The sequence below is a fragment of the Oratosquilla oratoria genome, chromosome 36, assembly GCF_046742065.1.
Source record: "Oratosquilla oratoria isolate Oo_2021 chromosome 36, ASM4674206v1, whole genome shotgun sequence".
NCBI lineage: Eukaryota > Metazoa > Arthropoda > Malacostraca > Stomatopoda > Squillidae > Oratosquilla > Oratosquilla oratoria.
The window spans coordinates 32,242,008-32,265,323 of record NC_134812.1 but is presented as its reverse complement, the minus strand read 5'-3'; the positions used below and the strand labels follow the sequence as shown (position 1 = coordinate 32,265,323).

The 23,316-nt window shown below is 38.9% G+C and overlaps 1 protein-coding gene across 3 annotated transcripts in view; it reads right to left on the bottom strand.

Moving 5' to 3' along the window:
* The window catches only part of LOC143018935 (protein Aster-B-like), a 146,636-nt gene extending 123,881 nt beyond the window's left edge, over window positions 1–22,755 (bottom strand). The window contains exon 1 of one of the 3 annotated variants that reach the window (XM_076174529.1): window positions 22,372–22,755. In XM_076174529.1, coding sequence (XP_076030644.1) covers window positions 22,372–22,547 — 176 coding nt within the window. In that variant the 5' untranslated portion in view covers window positions 22,548–22,755. The remainder of the gene's footprint in view (window positions 1–22,371) is intronic. The other 2 variants (XM_076174528.1, XM_076174532.1) reach the window with 2 other exon arrangements.
* Between the last annotated feature and the right edge of the window lie 561 nt (window positions 22,756–23,316).

Here is a 23,316-nt window from a genome sequence, read left to right as displayed (position 1 = left end):
GAGAGAGAGAGAGATAGAGATAGGGGACAAAAGGGAAGTTAATGAAACGAGAAGAAGAGGGGGGAAGGGCTTGGACTGCTGGGAGAGAAAGGAGGCAGAAAAGAAGTGAGACAGCAGAGGTGGGAGACAAGAGGGGAGACAGGAGAGATAGGAGACAAGAGAGGAGGGAGACGGAAAAGAAGGGAGATAGGAAATGAGGAGAAAAAGAGAGCTTTTGTCCCCTAACGTAACATCAATCTGAATGCCTCCATCTTACAAACAATACAAATGACTTAGGTACTGTAAACAACTACTCATAGTTACTGTAAACAACTACTCAAGTTTGCCCTGGGTACGCTTGCACCTAAGCCCCACACTTCTTATACCTGGTGCTCCTGACCAGAATGGCTCTGAAGTAGCTGCTCTTAACAAATCTAAGGATTACCGAACCATTATCTTATCAAAGTCAAGTCCCACGTTTATGGTGAGATGAGGTGTGTGACTAAGTGACTGGGAGTGACTGCTGCCCACAAAGGTTTACAAAAGTTGTCAAAATACTATTTTATTTTTCAACCATTTTTGCACACTACACATACATACACACCTTTCCTGTAATTGGATAAATACATACATACACACACACTTTACACACTTGGCGCAGTGGTAGCGTTCGCGGCCGCCACTACGGCGGTTCGGGTTCGAATCCCGCCCAGGCCTGAAATAATTTCAGTATCACTGCGCTGCGAGTCGTTACTCCAACTCTCGTGGGCGGGGATTTGGGTGTGTGCATGTAAGGTCACAGCATTAACCATAGATTGGGCATGTTTGAGCTCTAAGCTCTCATCTAGGAGGGAAATAGCTGTCGATCACCAGTCCAACACGTGATCCAAGACCATGGTGAATTACGCACTTTTTTTTTCATTTATCAATGAGGAAGGGGCACAAATCATGTGACTGTACTTTTCCACACTTATCATTTTAAACCTTATGCATATGAATCATTTCTAGCAAACTAACCATCTGAAACAGCCATTTCCCACATGAGCACTCCTGTGGCCTTAGCAATATTTACCACCTCTTTTGGAGATAACCACACGAAAAAAGTTTGGCATTCTGTTTGCAAACCATAAGACTAATCTGCCCCAGCTGGCTTTTCAGGTCAAGGTACCTGTATTTTGTTGCCGATAGACAGCATTGTCCTTGGAGAACTATCACAATGAAGAGGGGTCACAATTGTTAAAGGAGGGACTTAAGGAGTAAATGAACCATGGGATAATAGAGAGTGATCAACATTCTAACAACTTCCATGCTGAGAAGAGAATATAGAGAGAAAATTGTTATCGTTTACATATTGCATACAGCAACCTGCCAGTTGGTTTAGTGTAAGACAATCCTAGATGTCTGGATTTTGGTTTTAATCCAAACCACCTTATGCCTTCCGAGTTCCAATATTTATATCTTGTGATTTTTGAGGCAGTGTATTGACATCAGCAAAGTCTACATCTGATGACTTTGATTCCATATCCACTTGAAGATAAAAGATGTGATAACACATGACTGACCCAAGAACGGAAGCGAGAAGTTAGACGCATTAACTACAAAGTAATGTCGTAACACATTCGTAAAATTCAACAAGAACCCACTGTGTTGGATAAGAAGAAATGAAATAGATGATATCCATATATTTCAATCACGAACTGTGATCCTCTGAAGAGGATCACAGTCCGTGATCGAAATATATGGGTTCTTGTTGAATTAGACACATTAGTTCCAAATTTCTCAGATTTGCCCGAATACAGGGCAGATATGAAAATTTCATAATAAGCCTACAATTCTTATATTCTCCAATTTTTTCAAATTAATGCCCTACCAGTTAAACTGCCCTTTTCACCTTTTCACTGCTACTGACAACTTACATATTTGTTCTAACCACTGCCAGACATTTTTCTTGAGCCACAAGTACCCCCATATACCATTCAGATTACATCTATCTCAATTAACCCTTTAACTGCTATTGACAACTACATTCTATCTGGCTGCTACCAAGCCATTTCATCCAACAGACAAAGACACCTCTTATCCAGCAAATTGGATCTTCAGTCAGAACAGGTTCTACCAAGATCGAAGTATGCATGAGGCTATAAAAAGACAAGGTCCAATTAGTTAGTTATCTTGAGTGAAGCTTGGCTACTCATAATACTCACTCTTTTGTAGTCAGAAGCACATAAGCAAACACCTCACCTGGAATACTAAGCAGTGTGGTTACTGTAATCATATTGAGTCACTGACTACCCTTAACTTTCCTGACTTGAATGACAAGACCACATACCCTATCAGTAGGTTGCAATAAATCTGCCACATATGTACAAATTGAGTACCAGGGCTAATTGATTTGACTGTCACTCAAACTTGTCCACTTGTCATTGGCTATCTATAACTCGGCCAAGGACAACAGGAGTCATAATGATCACTGATAAAAAGAACACTAAATTCTGAGTGACATCAACTCTCCTCAAGAAGTGACGATGTCTTCCCAGAAACGTTCTTTGTTTCCAATATGTTGCTCTGGTTCTCTCTATTAGGAGATTCATGGTCCCAAAAAAACTGGACACAGCAATTGGTCCAGCCTACAAGATACTCAGTGAAGAGTTCTTGTGTTGAGGTCTGGAAGGGGTGAGTGAAAGGTAGTGTAGTATTAGGTACTTTGTATTTCATGTGGTAGCTGCCTCTTGGGTGATTCAATTTGTTGCCAGAATGATTTTGTGTTGGTATTCTTTTAGTACAAGGTGGTGACCTGAACATAAGAGGTGTTCCAGAGCAACTCTCGTTGTCATGGGAGTAATTCCTCTTCTGGAAAAGTCTGGTAGATTATGGAATTTGGAAGTCTATAATGGACTGCTTGTTTTATGATCTGTCCATCTACTTGCTTTTGTATAGACATACTACAATTCCAGCTACATCCCACCAACAAACCAAAAACTTCCTGTTCCAGTGTCCTACAGTTCCTTCAGAACTTCTAGTGCACCTAACATCATGAAACTATTTGAGGCTGCCCCAGCATACATACCTCAAGTCATCCTATTCTACCAAATTCAGGTTCAGAAACTATGACTTTGAAGTCTTTCAGATTTCAATGACATTAGTGCAGTCATAATCAATCTGCTTTGGACCAGTGACAAGTAACCACGTTGTGGTTGTCCTTGAAGACAGAAGAGAGAATAATCTTCCAGCTGCTCATCTTCAAGTCCCCTTAACACCCCCACATCCATCTGGAGGTGGTGGCATTGAATCTGTGGACTGGTGCCAAGATCTTTATCAACCTGCAGTATCTTTTCTTCACTCTTTCACATAAAGAGACCTGACCACCAGCAACTGTTCTCATCTCCCTCCTCATACCACCAGATGACATAGAATCAACCCTCACTTGTGTAACATAGACAACAGTTCAATGTTTCTTCTCATCGAGATATATGGAAGGCCCTGTGCACCACTGCTGGCTTGTGGTGGCTGCAGTAGTCCAGGCAAGTGAAACTTGAGGAAACAATTAATACAGTTATCATTCTGTTGTTTGCTCCTGAGAGTAGGAAGGGGTGGGGAAGGAGGGAAAGAGAGGGGGGAATGAAGAGGGAGGAAGGGAGAGAGGAGAAAAGAAAGACAGACGGAGAAATGGAGAAAGAGGAGGGGAGGGAGGAGAGGGGGAGGGGAGGGAGGAGAGGGGGAGGGGAGGGAGGAGAGGGGGAGGGGAGGGAGGGAGGAGAGGGGGGGGAGGGGAGGTAGGAGAGAGGGTGAGAGGGAGGGGGAGGGAAGAGAGAGGGGGAGGGAAGAGAGAGGGGGAGGGAAGAGAGAGGGGGAGGGAGAAGAGAGAGGGGGAGGGAGGAGGGAGGAGAGAGGAACAGAGGGGGAGAAGAGAGGGAGATGGGGAGAAGAAGAGATGGGGAGAAAAAGAGATGGGGAGAAGAAGAGATGGGGAGAAGAGGGGGAGATGGGGAAGAGAGGGGGAGATGGGGGAGATGGGAAGAAGAGGGGGAGATGGGGTAAGGAAAGGAAAAGGAGAGAGGGGAAAGGAGAGAGGAGAGGAGAGGAGAGAGGAGAGGAGAGAGGAGATGAGAAAAGAAAGGAGAAGAAAGGGGGGAGAGGAGAGAGGGGAGAGGAGAGGGGAGAGCAGAGGACAGAGGAAAGGAAAGAGGAGAGGAGAGAGCAGAGGAGGGAGAAGAGGAGAGAGGTGAGAAGAGGAGAGAGGTGAGAAGAGGAGAGAGGAGAGAGAAGAGGAGAGAGTAGAGGAGAGAGAAAAGGAGAGGAAAAAGAGGAGGAAAAAGAGGAGAAGACAGAAGAGAAGAGAGGAGAAAGGAGAAGAAAGGAGAGGATAGGAGATGAGAGAAGATAAGAGAGGAGAAGGGAAAGCAGAGGGAGAGAAGAGAGGAGAGGACAGGAGAGAGGAGAGGACAGGAGAGAGATGATGAGAAGAGAGGAGAGGGTGGAGCAGAGTTGAGAAGAGAGAACAATCCATCTGCTCCCCTGATACTCTCTTGATGAATAGCTCAATGGGGGGGGGGTGAGGGGGAAGGGAGGAAAGGGGTAAAGAGGGGGGAGAGGAGAGGAAGGCAGGGGAGTAGAGAGATGAGGAGACGGGAGAGGAGGTGGGGAGGAGGTGGGAAAGAGGGTGGAGGGGGAGGGAGAGTAGGAAAAGGGATAGGAGGAGGGAGTGGGAGGAATGAGGAGAGAGGAAGAGGAGTGAAAGGAGGAGGAGGAGGAAGAGGAGTGAAAGGAGGAGGAGGAAGAGGACTGAGAGGAGGAGGAGAGGAAGAGGACTGAGAGGAGGAGGAGGATTGAGAGGAGGAGGAGGAAGAGGAATGGGAGGAGGAGGAGGAGAAGGAGGCAGAGAAGGGGAAGAGGAAGGGGAAGAGGAAGGGGAGGAGGAAGGGAGGAGGAAGAAAGGAGGGAGGAGGAAGGGAGGAGGAAGGTGGGAGGAGGAAGGTGGGAGGAAGGAAGGTGGGAGGAAGGGAGGAGGGGGAAGGGGAGTAGAAGCCTACTTTATATGATAGAGAGCAGACGGTTCCTCCCCTTATCATTTCCACTGATGCCCACTTTAGTTGTGGTGGTGGTTATGGTGGTGGTAATGGTAGTTGGCTGTGATGGTTGTGGTGGTCATTTGTGATGGTTGTCAGGGGCAGTGGTGGTTGTTTGTGGTTGTGGCTGTGGTTACTATGGTGGTGGTGGTTATGGTAGTGATGATGGTTGTGGTTGTGGTTATGGTAGTGGTGGTGGCTGTGGTTATGGTAGTGGTGGTAGTTGTAGTTATGATAGTGGTGGTGGTTATGGTAATGATGGTGGTTGTGGTTGTGGTAGTGATGGTGGTTGTGGTAGTGGTGGTGAAGGTGGCAGTGGAGGAAATGCTTTCACAATATTAATGATAAAAGTGACAGAGAACTTCAAGTTCAAACATCTCCAATTGTCAATTACAGTCACATTCACTCTTTTAATGCAGTATATGTACAAAGTCACAACCAGGGTTTAAAAATTTAACTATACAACTAATAATTCATGGTATAAGTGTTACCATTATTAGTAAAAAAAAAAAAATCATACCCCGTCCTCTGATGTTATTTCCATGTACTAAAACTTGAAGTCTAAAGGTCCAATTTAGGAGAAATACATAAATAAATAAATAAATAAAAAGGAAATAAAATAAATCAACAAGTTAACAACTCCACTGACAACACAACTTTAAAGTTACATTGCTCTATATGCTGTCCCTGGGTTTTCTTAAAGTACTCCCTCTCTTCATTCATTCAGTTTCTGTTTCAAAAGAAGTGTCACAGAGGGGAGAGTGGAAGCTGGCAGGGGTTGAAATGATAAACAAATAAAAGAGAAAATTATGCTAAAACTGTTAAATGAAAATATATGACATATATGACAGGGAGCAAAGAGGGGAGACAAGTAAGATGGATACTTGAGGAAAGATAAAGTGAAGTGAGAACCAAGTTTAATATGAAGAAATATGAATATGTAAATGTAAATAGAATATGAAACAAAGTGGCAAATGAGAAAATTGAGGGGGAAGAAAGAAAACTGGTCTAGGGGTGTTGTGGAAAAGTGGAGTGATTATAGATGGGGAACATGGATAAAATGGGGAATGGAGCAATGATAGAAAAAGTCCATACAACAGAATTAAGACAAAAATTAACAAGTTTACTAAAAAATTAATAAATCAAATACACAAACATCTGAATAAATAAATACAAAAGGGGAGTCTGGTACTGACAAGACAAAGAAATGTTAGCATTAAAAATATAAAGTAGAAGTGAAGGAAGAATATAAATTATTGGAAACATCAGCCATGAGTAAAGCTCCAGTCTGAGATCTCAAACTAGATAGAGTACTTCAGGAATGTAGGGAACAACTGCCAAACAAGATTAACTTTATTGTGTATTATAAGAAGAAATAACACCACAAGACTGGAAGAGGGCAAACATGGCATCAATGAACAAAGGTGGAAGTAAAGAGAAAGCCCTGAACTATAGACTAACACCTAAAAGCATGATAACTAAATTGTGCGAGAAGATTGTGAATAACAAGTGAGTTCAATATCATGAAAAGATGAACATTTTGGCAGAATCATTTCACTTTCAAAACTGGAAGATCATGTATACTGAACCTATTAAGTTTTTACTCAAGAAAAATTAATAGGCAACAAGAGAGAGGGTTAGGTAGATTGAGCATACATTGATCTGGAAAAAACTTTAAACAAGAAATAACAAACAACTAGTATGAAAACTGGAACATATTAAAGAGCCTATGCAAAGTCTATTGACATGGTCAATATATTTCTTGAAAGACTGATACATGAAGACTGTAGTATAGGATAAGATGACTAGATGGAGAGTAAAGCCATGAGAGTCCACAAAGGATTGTACTGTAATCTTCTTGATTTATGCAAATAGCATGGGAAGAAATGACAAGCTACACTACCATGTTTACAGATGATGCAAATTACATAGAAAAAATAAAAATATAAATTGAAATAAAAATAACAAATAAATGCTATTACAAAAAGATTAGACAATGTATGACTAAAGCCAAGTGTGGAAAATTAACTACAATACAAAAAAATATGCAAATGGGTAAAATTTCCTCAAATTATCAATGACTTACTCTATGGGAAGTGAGACAATTACAATAGCACAAGAGAAGGGGGATTTGAGAAAGATTTTCATGGGTAATATCACCCAACTTATACATCAGCAAGAATAATGGCAAAACAAAGATTTGACAAATATAAAAGTGGTTATTCACTAAATAGATGGAAAGTTGATGAAAAAACTTGCCCATCTACCCATCTGCATACCAAAGGCTTTTTCCCCCCTGTAGGGGAGGTAGCCAAGACAAGGGGCATGTACCTATTCCCATCAACCATCCTTTCTTCCTTCTCATCTTAGCTCCTCGTGGATGACGAGTTATCCCTGTATCCCGTTCACTGCCCACGGTCAAAAGTAATGCAGCAAGACACAGTACATCCACAGCATGGTCACTTAATTTAATTGGCGACCAAATAAACAACCTTACAGACAACCAAATCCTTCCCAGGTTGGTATATACAGTGGTGACACGTCTCAACACAAAAGGAAAGATACAAGACCAAGAGAAGAGAGAAATCAGCAACCAAACTGATCCTCATCCAAGCAGATAAACCTTACATAGATAGATTAGAAGTATTGGACCTGCAATCATTAAAAGAAAATAGAAGGTGGTGACACAAGTGTGGTTTTCAAGTAAATGAAAGTAGTGGATAGAAATGAATGAAAAATATTGAATGTAGATGTGTTCCAAGGAAAGGTGGAATATCTGATTATCATCTGGCAAGATGGAAGACCATAGGTCACAGGAAACAATTTTGAGAGAGAGAGAGAGAGAGAGAGAGAGAGAGAGAGAGAGAGAGAGAGAGAGAGAGAGAGAGAGAGAGAGAGAGAGAGAGAGAGAGAGAGAGAGAGAGAGAGAGAGAGAGAGAGAGAGAGAGAGGATATATATATATATATATATATATATATTATATTTATATATATATATATATATATATATATATATTATATATATATATATATATATCATATTCCAGTATAGATGTATCAAATCTGAAGCAGCCTAAAAGTAGACAGCCCAATCTAAACCCATAAACAAATAAATACAAACAAAATGGGAAAGCAACAAAGGCACAGGTCAAACCATGAAATATGACAAAATATGCCAAGGAGAAGGGAAACAAGAGAGCAAAGGCAAACAGGCCTTCACATGAAATGATGTCACAACAGAATGTGTACATGAAATGTGATATCTGTAGGCTGTGTCAGATGAGACCTCACCAAGGGCATGGGTAAGATCAACTTTACTGTGTTCAATATTATGGCTCACTTTTCAACTCTTATTCCTGACTAATGATGCACAACTGCATCCTGGTGAAAGTTGGAGCCTAAACAATAAAGACCCTCTTCAATCCAAGGTTTGCTCCTTGGGTATATAAAACTCTGAATCTAGCTAAAACACACTATGGAAATTTGACTAAACCAACGTGTTTAACCATTCAGCGGTACTCCCCAAGGCAGGCGTAGCTCCTCTTGGGGATCGGTGCCACCTGCGTTGAGCTGATGGACACTTCACCCCATACCATACAACACATAATGGAAGACTGCATTATACACAATCATGCACACAAACAACACAACATACACTCTATAAAGGATTTGTGGGAAAACCCAGTTTCGGCAGTGGCATTCCTTGGGGAGACGGGACTGCTCGGACAGACAGTCTAGGGAATGACAACAACAACAACAACCATTCAGCGGTACATACATGTTATTCTCAACTGGGTAAAATTGCCTGACAGCTAGATCAAACATAATTAATCAAGGCAGGGTTAACCTTTTTATTCAATAAAGTTGATCTCATTGGACTAAAATCACTTTATGACAGCCTGATCAAAATTGCAAAGCATCAATTGTAGTGAAAAGGTATTCATGTCAAGAACAGCAAGAAAATGAGGGAGAAGTGGGGTGGAATCAGTCGGGGAAGGGTGGCACCATTGGTAAGTGATGAAACGTGTAAGTACATAGCCATGCGGGCAAAAATGAGAACAAGATAGGAGATGTGGGTATTTTTGAGTGCATATGGCCCTCATGGTGAGAACAGCAAGGATGAAAGAGCAACATTTTGGAGCAATCTAAATGAGTGAGCAGATTTTTGGAAGACTGTAAATGTAGCGGTGTTCAAAGATCTTAAATTTGGAGTTGAAGATAAGCCAGATGGAGTGCTAGTGAGATATGGCGTGGCAGAAAAAAAAAAAAATACAGATGTTAAAAATGGATACCAAAACAGTAAATAATGATAGAAAACATGGCATTAATGAAGAAAAATAAACATATGCATACATATGTCAGGGTGGTTGGTGGTAGGGTAGTGGAAAGTATGGATTATGCAGTGATGCCCAACAGGACTAGAAAAGTCTTGAATATGAAAGTATTGAGAAAAGAGGGCAGTGGAATGTCTGATATGATTAAGTGCATATTACCAATTTGTTAGATTTCAATACTTCATTATGGGAGTTGTTTACTCTACAACAGCACTTTACTGTATGAAGAGGAGACTGTATGAAGGAGTGATTGTGCCAACAGCACTGTATGGGGCAGAAACGTGGAATATAAGAGAAGAAGAGAGAAGGAGTTTGAATGTGTTTGAGATGAGGTGTCTGAGAAGTATGGTGGGGGTTACTAGGCTAGATAGAGTGAGAAATGAGGAGGTGAGGAGGAGAACAGGGGTGAAAAAGGATTTGGGAGATAGGGTTGATGAAAGAATATTAGGATGGTTTGGACACATGGAAAGAATGAGTGAAGAAAGACTAGTAAAAGAGGTATGGAAGGCAGATGTGGAGGGAGTGAACATGAGGGGACGTCCTAGGATGAGGTGGATGGATGGGGTGAAGGGGGCTTTGGGGAAGAGGGGAATGTCTGTTGAGGAAGGAAGGGAGAGGACGGAAGACAGAGGTGAGTGGAGAATGGTTGTATATGGATGACGTTGTGACTGCATGAGGAGGAATGGGCGGGGAAGTGGGGGGTGGGGTAGTATGTGTGAGTAAATTTTGACGCAGCCCGAAGGGATTTCTCCCCGTCCTCGCCTTATATGCAAAGGGGGACGGAGAGAGGGGGTCGCCGATTAAATGAAGCGGCCTCGCTGTGGATGTACTGTGTCTTGCGACACTGCTTCTGACCCAGGGCGGTGGGCAGGGTGCAGGGATGACCTGTCATCCAGGAGGTGCTCAGATGAGAGGAAGGGTGGGAGGGGTGTGGAGTGTATTTAGGGATGAAATGGGTGGGAGTGTTTTTTATGCCTTTCCCTTTTTGGCTACCTCCCTTGGAAGGGGGGAAAAAAGCCTTGGTATATGTATGTATGTATGTTTGCAATGTTACATTTTATAATTAGAACTGGAAATATGGTTTGTGTATGTGGTACCACAAATATTGATCAATTTATGGATTTACAGTTGAAGAATATAAAGCCGAATTTGAGGATTTTCCATTGCACAAATGAATTTTCATTTGTGGTGCAGGATCTGCCATCACCCAAATACCAGCCTGGGGAAGCAGGCCACTCAGAGTCAGTTATGTATAACTGTTCAATGTATTCAAACCCAGTGAACTCTATACCCATCCATATCCAACACCTGTTGCCCATCAGCTGTTGACAGTGCTCACTTGGGTCACAGATTTGGAGCAGTTTCTCTAAGGCTCAGTAAGAGATTTAAAATCACAGATATTGGAATAGCTCTTAACCTCAATGATTTCCCTGACATATCTCTCTTTATCCCTAATCACGACAGTGATCATGAGCTCCAGTTTCATCTTTATCCCTACTCAAGACAGGGATCATGAGCTCTAGTTTCAGTCACGTAGTGGTCCAGATTCTCAATCAATCTTGCAGCATGACTCATCTCTACATTCTCCAGTCTCTTATGCAATGTCACACCACCCCTTAACCTTGGACACACCCCACTGCACTTCTCAACATCTGAGTTTCACACTTGAAGATCATAATTTTTGAGGGTCTTCAAGGATGCCAATCATTTCAAATTGGTTTGGGGACTTGTAATTTTTACTTAGCTGTAGCACACAGGATAAAAACATTGTATGGTGTCAACTTTGCACTGGTCAAATCCAACTTCAAATTATCTTGTGTTATTTGATTGTACTATTTCTTCTACCATATAACTCCATGAATCAATGCTTCTATACGTAAAACTGCATTTCTTATGTCCTTCAGACATCTATTTTTTCCAGTTTCATTTCATGGCCTCTGGATCCTACTCTAAGAGATCCTTTTTGTCAATTATGTCCAGGTAAGGAAGATGTTTCTTCTTTCAGGGTGAACTAAATGGAAGGTTCAAATCTGGTCAATGATGTTTGAAACACCTGAAAACCAAATCTCTTAGATGGGATTATCAGGATGTCATCTATATAGAAGACCCATGTTATAGTATTTTGAGTAACATCTACAAATTGACCACCACCTAAAAAATTCAATGAAAAGTTTAGTAAGAATTGGATTTAACAGTGATCCCATGGTTATGACCAACATCTATACCAACTTCAATTGCATTTCTTCCACATCTTCACATAAGTAAAACAGACAACCAGTTACTATTCTTCTCCTCCTCCTATGTCCCACAAAACAGTCCAACATTAAATCCTGTATGGGGTGATGAATGCATAAGTATTATGCAGTCAATATTTTGGGAATTTTAGCAACATTCCTATGGACTAAAGTTACACAGCATTATTTCCTGAATATACAAACTTCTAGTCCCTCCATTCAGCTACCTTCCTTAAATTTCTCTTGTATCATCTCTACTTCTAGATAAACATATGGAGTCCAACCACAGTCCAACTTATTTCTCACCATTGTGAGCTAATGTACTTGATTTAAGTCAATGGTTCTTAACAGTTTCCACTGTTTACACCTTTCAATTTGTAAGCAGCCTTGTAAGGACCAATAGGTATGTTACTGTTTGCATCTTCTTTGTATTCCTTTGTATTTGATGCAATATCGTCCCAAAGGACAAGAAATATTGTACTCCCAACAAGATCTATGGGAGGAGCTGGGGATCATTGACAGCTGATGTGCAGCTGCAGGTTTCTTATTAGTGAAACTCAAAATAAGTGTTATCACTATCACTAATATACAACAAAGTATCATTTTCTAAAGTAGTACACAAAGTAATAATATTACACAACTTACTTAACTGTGATTTCTTTATACATAAAATAGGGACTAGGTAGAACAGGTTCACTGCATATGTGTAAATTTGCATTTTATATGTATATATATATATATATATATATATATATATATATATATATATATATATATATACATATATATATATATATATATATATATATATATATATATACATATATATATATATATATATGTATATATATATATATAAAACTGGCATATTATCAATTTCAAAGGACTGATATTTTTTTCTATGATTAATCTCAATTTACCTTTCCTACCAGGGGTGGGTACCTGAATGTGATGGTCCTACTTGATAGAAGCCAGAAATTTTTTTATCTTCCTGATCCAGGTTTGAAACTTAACACCGTCTCCTCCAAATGGAGGTGCTTGAGGCTGACATTTGGTCTCCAAATTTGGCCACAGATATCTCTACTGATTTCAACTGTAAGTCTTTTAACTTTTCACCTAAGTACTGACAACTAGCAAACATTCCCCTCCTATAACTGGTGATATAGTAACCATCCTATACTAATGCAACACACGACAGCAGACCAGAGTCCCTTCCCAGAGAGATCTAAATGAAGGCTTGAGGACTTGCCATCTACTCTTGATCTGTAGATTTCCAAGCACTAAATCCTGAGGCAACAATTACTGTCACCATTTAAAAAATCAACAGGATCTTTGGACTCCGAAGTGCAATCCCATGGAATTCCTTCCACACCAAGTTGTCTTTAACTTATTCGTTCACCTTTAATGTTGCGCCACCTTTCTAGAACATTTTCCTTAATTTCATAGTATATAGCTACAGCTGTACTTACTTTCAATACACTCTCACTTTGCTGAATATGATGTACTTTCCAGTTATTGCTATGAACTACAGTATGCATCATAGTCAAGTTGTTTATAGGGCTACAACATTACATGCAGTTGCCAACTGGTCCTCCTTAATTCATGTGGTTATGGGTTTAGAAGTCAACTAGGTAGGATTACCTACTATACTGTACATGTAGGATCACACCACAATTCTTTACCTCTACCAAACTTTAAGTACCGTATGGTAAATTACGTAACAATGGTACCTATAACAAAATATACACTACAATTCCATAAACACAGGCAATGAATACCTAAAAAGTCCTATTAGGTCAGTTATGTGCTAATGGTACATGGTGAAGTGTCAGGCCATAATCAATTTACTAAGACCTATAATTAAGATGGCCTAGTTTCAATCATCCTTTCCCAGAATTGGTAATTATTTGACCAATGAGAATTTCAGACCAACCTGCTAACTTCACTGTACAGCACTTATAGGTCATATGACAATCTTTGGTAGCAATTCACCAAGGTCTTGGATGACATGTTGGACTCATGACTGACATCTATTATCCTTCTGGATGAGAGCTCAGAGCTCTTATACGACTGATCTATGGGTAATGCTGTGACCTTATACACACGAACCCAACTCCCACCCATGAGAGTTGGAGTACTGGCTCACAGCACAGATACTGAAAAATTTTCAGTTTTGGACAGGAATCAAACTTGGACCACTAGAGTAATGGTTGCAAACACTATCATTGCGCTGTCAAACCGACTGTATTTACCTAGGTGCTCTGTGCCAAGGTAAAAATGCCAGCTCCTAAGCGTTGTTGTTATCATTCCCTAGACTGTCTGGCCAAGCAGTCCCATCTCCTTAAGGAATGTCATGGTTGGAATGGGGTTTTCCCCACAAATCCCTCATAGTGTATATAATGCTGGAATGTGTGATTGTGTACAACACAGTCTTCCATGATGTGTTGTATAGTATGAGGTGAAGTTTTGCATCCTGGACAGTTGTCTCCAATGCAGTTATCCAGCCTCTTTTGGTAACTTACAAGGGCTGGATGGTGGCCACACCACAGTCTGGCCAAGTGGAGAGGGGATTCAGAAATATGGATTTCAGTGTGCCTGGCATACAGCAGTTTGTTGATGGAACAGTGGATATGCTTCTGGAGGCTGCTGTCTGGTGGTTATGGGGGAAGAGAAGAGAGTATTTGTTTGTTATGTAGGTATTTCAGTGTCTTGATGTTTCTTGGCATGTGTGGGTGTTCTGCTATGTAGTGTAGTGAGTGGGCTGTACTTGTGGAGGCTGTAACAAGTGTTTGTGTACTTCTCATATCAAGGTGATCTTTGACTTAGAGGACTTTCATTTCATGGTGTAGAGGGTCTGTAGGTGTTGTATTTGTGCAGCCTGTAACTGTCTTTAGGGCTTTGTTGGTATGGTCTGTAAGGTGTTGCGGTGTATCTTAGTGAGATTAGGGGCCCATGTAGGGCTTGCACAATTCATCACTGAGCATATACATTGTTTGTACAGTGGTAGAATCTTTGTCCGTATGCTGTTCCTGCTATTGATCTAGGTGAATTAGTCTAGGTGTGCATTTTGTTTTTATATTTGTGATGTGTTGTTTGAATGACATGGATGACATGTATGTTATGCCAATTAACTTGGGTGTGTGCGTGTATGGTATGAGGGTGTTGTTGATAAAGAGGCATGGCATGTATGTGTGTTCTGCTGTCTAGTTGGTGAGATGTGAGGTTGTGGATTTGGTTGGGGGTATTTTGAATCTATTTGTAGTGAACCAGATGTCAATTGTATCAAGGTATGGCTACAGTGTTTCTGCAACTCTATCTGTGCCACAGTGTGTGCATGTGATTGTTATGTCATCTGCACGAGAAAATATTTGTATTTCCGAAGTGTGAGTATATCATGCACATACACATATAGATTAAAGAGTGTGGGGGATTGGTGGCACAGATCCCTCAAAAATATGTTTTCTCTGGCACTGAAACTCCCATCCATTCACTATGACTGATAACTCAAAACATGGTTTTGGCATCTTCGCCTGCTTGGCATGGAGCAACTATTTTTTGTAACACATGAGATTACACTAATATAATACTGTTGCTTTTTCCCCATATATCATTACTGGTTATAAACTAAACTATAATTGCTGTGGATGTGCTGTGTCTTGCTACACTACTTCTGACCCAGGGCAGTGGGAGAGATGCAGGGATGACGTGTCATCCAGGAGGAGCCAAGAAAAGAGGGAGGAAGGGGTGGTAAATGGGGGTGGAGTATGTAGGGATGAAATGGATGGGTGTGGATTTATACCTTTGACTATGGCTACCTCCCTTGAAAGGGGGAAAATGGCCTTGGTATACATTTGTATAAGTTTAGATTGGGCTATATTTTCTAGGCTACTCCTGGAGTTAATATATATATCCATGTGATACCCTCCCATCCCAAACCAAGAGATCTTTATTCTTTCTTTTCAGTGACCTGAATACAGCAATCTTTTCACCTCTTTCTCTCCCATCTTTAAATGATAGCAGGTCCAACTGCATCTAATCTCCCCTTGTGCTGTTTATCTGCTAACCTAGAAATCAATCTGGTTATTGCCTTTAGCATTCTCCCAAACTTGTTTGTACTGTTGTTTCAGGAAATCCTTCATCCATTCCAACAGATTTTTTTTAAGATCTCCAATATGCTCCAATTTCCATAAGTTATTTATGAGGTGTATATATATATATATATATATATATATATATATACATATATATATATATATATATATATATATACATATATATATATATATATATATATATACATACATACATACATACATACATACACACCAAGGGCTCCTTCCCCCTAACAAGGGAGGTAGCCAAGCCAAAGGAATGCGCCCACTCCCACCATGAAGTACTGGTACCTTGCTAAAAATTTTCTGTAGATCTTACACACAATAAAACCAGCCTTCTCTCTCTCTTACATGACATCAACTACCAGAGTCAGAGCAACAGGTTCAGTACATTTCCAATTCTGAAACAGGTTTGTGTGCTAAAATGTTAAACACGTCTTTATATTTAATCTGGCTGTCTTTCATGGTTCTCTCACACAATTTAGCTAATGTGCTGGTCAAGGACATCAAGTCTGTAATTCAACTATTACTCCTTACTTTCATTTATGAATTGACAACATGTTAGCCCTTATCTAATCTTATGGCATTTTTCTTTCTTTTAATGAACAAAATTCAACTGTGAATCTTGTCTGCCAGCTGTTATCTACATTCCTTAACCACTTCAGTATGACTCAAATTCTTGCACGCAACATCATCTGCCACATGTAGTTTGCATCACACTTCTTGCATTATAAAATATCCAGTCACTGCTGTATTATTATTTCTCTTTTACTCAGAGTAATAATAAACACAGAAAACATGATCAAATCAGTTCACAGAATCCAGAGGTAACTCAAGTACAACTACAAAAAAATATATATATATGATCAAGACACCAATGCAGGCATTCTTGTGTACTCACTCGCACCTCATGACACCTATGTAGGCGTTATCGTACCGAAGTGGTTAAGTATACAGTTTGAGAACTTGTCATGTCCTGGAGTTGTTTTTGCATCTAATATAGATTGTGTACTATCCTCACTTCCATTTTCATTTTCTCACTCAACATTACTGTTGTCACCCTTCTCCTCCATAAAGTTTTCATCCGTTTTTTTTTTTTTTTTGTGAAACTTGAGAGGAAACCTCTGTTCATCATTTCAGCCTGACTTGATGCACCTTTATAAACCACAACTTCCCTATTCTTAACTTTATTTGTTCCCCATGTCTCAGGTTACCTCGGACTTAAGTACAGAACAGTTGGTACATAGTAACAAGTATGTGGAGGCACATGAAGGAAGACATGGGAATAAACTTACAACAAAATTCATGTCTTCCTTCATCCACCTCCATTACAGAACAGCTTAAGTTCATCATTGCATTTATCGACAATCTTCCCGCTCTGATATCTGCCACTTTGCCAACTAATCAGTATCAGCTTTATGCCTGATAAATATTTTTTGATAATCAGCCACTTTTGTTTCCTATAATAATTGATACACACTAACAATATGCTGGAGCAAGAACATCATGGGTGCCAAAAACATGTAGAAAATAAATAGGATTCAACAAGTAGAAATACATTAGGAACAAACTGTATATCATTTCCTCAGTCACACCACTTACAAAATCATGAAAGTCCTTGATAGAGAGGACTTACTAAATTGGGATAAGAGAAATACATGGGTACATGAAAAAAAAAAACTCAAAAAGGACAGTTATTGACGAGACCTGGAAAAAAAATCCACACTGAGCGGTGAATGTCTGGAACAAACTGGACAAAACAATAGTGTGTGCAAAAAATATACACATACTTAAGAGCAAACTAGACATTGCAAGATACATAGATGGGACACCATGAGCATAGTTCCCCTTCCCGTACGATACAACTTGGTAAATACAATCTAAGCCTGCAAGTGTAATTTCTTCCTTTTCCCATTCCTCAAATGTATTGATCCAACAGTCTAGATAAAACGACATATGAAGACGGGACACCACAAAGATAACTCCCCTTCCCGTAAAATACAACTAGGTAAATACACATCTGGAAATTACTTTGAATTCATTCTGCTTTTCACTTTATGCAAATTTTACAACACAGACTACACATTATGGTGTTACCACCACACAATGATTAAACAAGACAAACACATGTGTAAGTGCAGAATATAGGATGTCTTGTAAACAGAAATTTGTACTGCTGAACGACACTTTGAAGTAGCAATACAGGTTTGAAACTAAGGTAAATTCAGCCTAGTTATATATGTCATTATGAGCCCTAACTACCTTCATACTGTAAACAGCAGTTTCAGGTGAAAAACCTACCATAAACAATGTGCATATTTTCTCTGACAATGATGTAGTTCAGTGGTCATGTTAAATCAAAATTACTGTTCACAAAGAAAGACAATATTTCGAAATTTGCAGCCAATAAACAGCTGGCAATATACCTATCCTAACAATCATTTTATTTCCAGGTATAATTTTTTTCCACCTAAAACATAGCTATACCATGAAAATAGCATGTCATACTACTCACTACACTGTGAAAATCATCACTTTGTTTATATAATTGTGATTTATGGTACAGTATTAATCTCATCACTTGTCATTTTTTATGAACCTCTTACACAATTTCATGCACAACTTTGCTTATGATACAAGAACTTATTTTTCACAATTCTCATATGTAATACTGTATTTGTACTAAATACATGGAAGTCATGAGCAAGAAGTACAGATGCTAGGAATTGGGAAATTTTGGATATCATGCAAAACTCAAGGTGTACAAAACTTGCAAGCCTACTTTACCTCACACCTTCCAAGCTAAACTGCTGATAAACCTGTTATTTCTCCCAAGTATTGTCCTGTCTGCCATGTAATTACTGCACTTATTTTTATTACCATACATCTGATGCTACTAGAAAAAGTTTAAACTAATCTGAGAGGCTTAGGACCAAACTAAAGTAGATTTTACGAATCTGTTAAATTGAAGGCAAAAAAAGGGAAAATAATGTATATACTATGATGTGCTACTGATACAATTTATATAGGCATAAGAGCTTACTGGACTTCTTTATGACAAAGTGCTAATACTGTGACAAATTTTCTGCATTGTGACAATAGTAAATTAGTACAGAAAAAAAGCCCACTGATATGTGTAAAGTATTACATAAATCAATCAATCCCTTGTCCCCACACTCTCTCTTAGAATTTGTAAATTATGAACTAAAAGCAGTTATCAGTCTACCTTAAATTCAACTAAGATCAATTTCCAAAATATACTAATACTGCTACATGTAATCTAATCTGGTACGTCTACATTTGGATTACCATGCAGAACACTTGAGTATTTATGTTATGCCTCAAGTTGAAGAAGTGCAGCTACTGGACATTCTTGTTCATAATCTCACAAATCATATCTTGTATTCTTAGTTGCTTAATTCATTTAGACTTTTATTTGACATGAGCTTTTCGAAACTGCAGCTAAGCTTTGTGCTACATATCTGGATTAACAGATTTACTGAAAATCAGGACACAGTAACAGTTTTACCGACTGCAAAGGGGACAAATAAAGCCTCACCGTGAAATTCCAAAAGATAGCAAACAATATGCAGCCCGAAACAAGCTGGCAGACTACTACAAGTTGTGCTTTCATGTACACAATAAAACTGGTCTAAAAAGCCATACACACATCAGATCCACCCCTCAAGAGGCAGTAGGCTACAGAAGACAAGCTTAACAGAGAGAACAATACCTGCAATTAAGAGATGACTGGTCCATTATATGGACTGAGTGCAGTGAGCAAACTATAACAGACATGCTCAGATTTTAGATCAGTAAATTTTTAAGTGTACTCGTACACCTACACAATATAGCAATAGAAAACTAAATATTAATTTCATAAATCATAAGACATCAACGTAATACATGTTTTTCTTGGCAGAAATCATTAACAGATAAGATGCTAAAAGCAATACACTTAAGAGCGGAGCCACGGTGACTGTTTGAGATGCCATCTTTGTTTTGACAGATGCAGAGGTCTAAGAAATTAAAGTATGATAAATTCATCTAACCTAACCTGCATTTAGTAATGCAGTACTTGTAATTCTAGAGGTCATCAGGGTTGTTGTCATTGTCAGGGATGTTGACAGCCAGTTTTGTCATCTAATCGGACTGCGGGGTGTAGAAGAGTTTCACAGCTCAAAGAAAAGCATGAACCTCAGCTCCGTTACACTGTTTTAAAAATATGTAGTGTAGTGATGTCACTTGGAGTGGGAGAACACCTGGTACACAACATTAACACCATAGTCAAACTGATATTGACAGGACTGGACAGACGACAACATGGCATCTCGAACCTATCGTTGCAGCTCCGTTCAGTAGTGTATTTGCTTTTAACAAGGATTTTGTTATTGATTTCTGCCAAGAAATATGTATATTGCATTGATGTATTATAATTTATTAAATAAATATTTAATTTTCTATTGCCATACCACACAGGTGTGCACTTCTATATAAAAAAAAAAATCTTTATTCAAGTCTTGCAATGAAGTCAGATGGCAAATGAACACAAGTACACCTATCAATTGAATATATTTTACTTGTACTACATCATCTACATTTTGTTCTCTTCAATGTTGTTCCCCTGTTCCATAATCAAAACATTTTCTTTTATCATTTCACTAACAACCGAGACAATGGAACCAATATCTAGCCACTCTCACAGCCCCCTTTCCCATAGATATTTTGTTCCAGAGTACCTCTACCACCAAGGGGCAACCCACAGCCAAACCTTTTGCATAATCCATTAATTCTAAACTTATTTTATTCTCAGACACCATAAATAAGCTATTAGCAGAGTGAGACCTGATTAACAAGAAAGTGAAAAGTATGGGGCCACAGCTACATAAGCAATAGACATTCAAGCAAATGATCCCCAGATTCAAATACATCTTGAACCATCAAAACCGACTTGTAAATCCCAGCTTTAAGAGGTTGAACCTATAATACTATTCCTCATAAAATATCATAACCACTAAGCTCTATCCTATAGGATGCTTGTAAAAAAAAAAATTAAATACCACAAAATTTGATAGCTTACAAGGTAATGGTGGGAAAACCAATGAAAACAAAACTGCTAAACAAAAGCAATGTATTTTTTTTTTCTAAACAAGAGTGCCATAACAAGAATATCATGGGACAATTCATAAATTATAGAACAATAAATTTGTTTAAAATAATATATATAATAGGAAATAAAATTGAGAACATATGTCTGATCACTAATGATAGAACCTTATTCCATTATGTCCAAAATTTCTTCTCAGCTTTATTGAAACGACTTACTTGCTAGATTTTAAGATAAATCTTTATTTTCTAACAAGTAAAGCATGCAACTACCAAAGATTGCGATAAAGCTACAAATTAGTGGGACTGTGTGTTTGAGGATAATATGCATTGCTAAGACTACTGTACTCTGGAAGTTGAGATAGCCTGCTCGCCCTCTAATCCAATCCACTCTTTCAGAACCTCCACCCTTATCAAATGCTTTGTATTTTGCCATAAACACCGAGTTTATTACCTGGTTATGCCGATTTTGTACAGAAAGTAATTCTATCAAAACAAAAAGACTGGTAAATTTTTAGAAGTGTACACCTACATGATATAGCGACAGAAAATTAAATATTAATTTTGTAAGTTTTAACACATTTTTCTTGGCAGAAATAAATAACAATGTTGCTAAAAGCAATACTCAAAGATAGCCACTGCAATTGCTTGAGATGCCATCTGTTTTGGTAAATATGGAGGTCAAAGAAATTAAAAGTACGATAAATTCACCTATTCTAACCTAACCTACCTAGCCTGTATTTAGTAATGTGGTACCTTTAATTCTAGAGGTCATCAGGGTCATTGTCATAGTCTCCAACCCTTGAATCTATCAAAGACAGCGTCTCAAAGTCACCACGACTGTTTGTTTGTGTATCACCTTTAGCAATGTTTTCTGTTATTGATTTCTGCCAAGAAAAACATATATTACATTGGTGTATTATAATTTACAAAATAAATATTTTTCTATTGATATATCTTGTAGGTGTGCAAGAGCAACTCTCACAAGGAGGAAAAGAGAACAATACCGATTAAAATCCCTAGTGTGCACAAAAGTATTAAATGAAAGAGCTTCAACTCTTGTCTGCTAAAATAAAACCCCTTTAGTGTAATATAAGAACAAAATACTCATGTATATATATATATATATATACATATACACCCGAACATTCAATAAAAGTTCGCAACTCAAAACTTCTTAAAATGACATTATCTGGCACGACCCACTTTTCAACTGACTGCTGCAAGAAATAGCACCTGTCAGTAAAAGTGACAGCTACTGTCACTGTCTTCTTATTTTGTTACATAATATCAATGTAAACAAAACATATTGATTAGTGTGGGTTTGACACTAAACCTACTCAAGGCAGAACTTCACTTGTATCTATTAAGCTACTGTCACACTTTTCATCATTAAATATACATTCCAATATATACAATTCATCAATAAATAACGCCGGTATTTCCTTATCTTACAATTTACAAACACTTGTCATCCTATTACCGTCTTGTACAGGGACAACACGGAAAAAAACTGCTGTGACAACAGTGCTATACTCACATCAAATCATTTTTCTGGGGTTGTAAATGATTCTGTCCCCTCGCATTTTGTGTCGATTTTGCCGAATGTACATCCTGTGCACTGTTGGTTGGGGAATGTTGATGTTGCTGAAAAGAGCCATTGCACCCTGTTGAACCAATAGTTCCATTTCCAGGACGATCGGACCCTGAATCCATTTCGAGCCCTTCAATTTACCTAGCGGAAGACTTCCCCAAATTCAGGTTTAATTCTGCTCTTCTTTTTCACTTTCCAGGGCTTAATGCCACTTTCACATGAATAATAGTGTCACCATCGCCGACGAAATTGTGTAGAAACACTTTCAATTATGATGCCATACTTTTGACGTTCCAGCTCACCTGTTCAACGACAACTACACTGACACTATAACAAGCGCGTTCGCATACAAAATTATTCTCACCGAGCGATTGAACACGTCACAAAATCTGCAGCAGATGAACATTTGAATTTATTTACATCACATAAAATTCTATTAGAACATTTCTCACACTGATATTGCACTGCAAGCAAATTTTAACCATGCAAATTTTCTATTTTTTTAGCTGGACCTGGCTGTCCTATCTTTTTATGCGAAGGGAAATGGGAACATATAAAAAATAATCAGATCTACATATGTACGTACATACCTTGTGATAAAGTGGAAACAGGCACTACCCTAATATACAGAGCACAGCGTTCGAAGAACGAATACTATCTTGTTGCACTTACAGGAATTCAACTGCGTAAGGTTGCCCGTGCGCGCGCGGGTACGTTAGTCTGTGAACGTGTAATGTTGTGCTGAGGGGAATACCTATAAGTATAACGGGTCATGCAGAGGAGGAAAATAATCTAGAGCACAATATTGACAAAGGAAAGGATGTTATCTACTTTTATTTGACTAACGTTTGCTTGATTTCTAGTATTTTCTATATTATGTTGTTCCAAAAT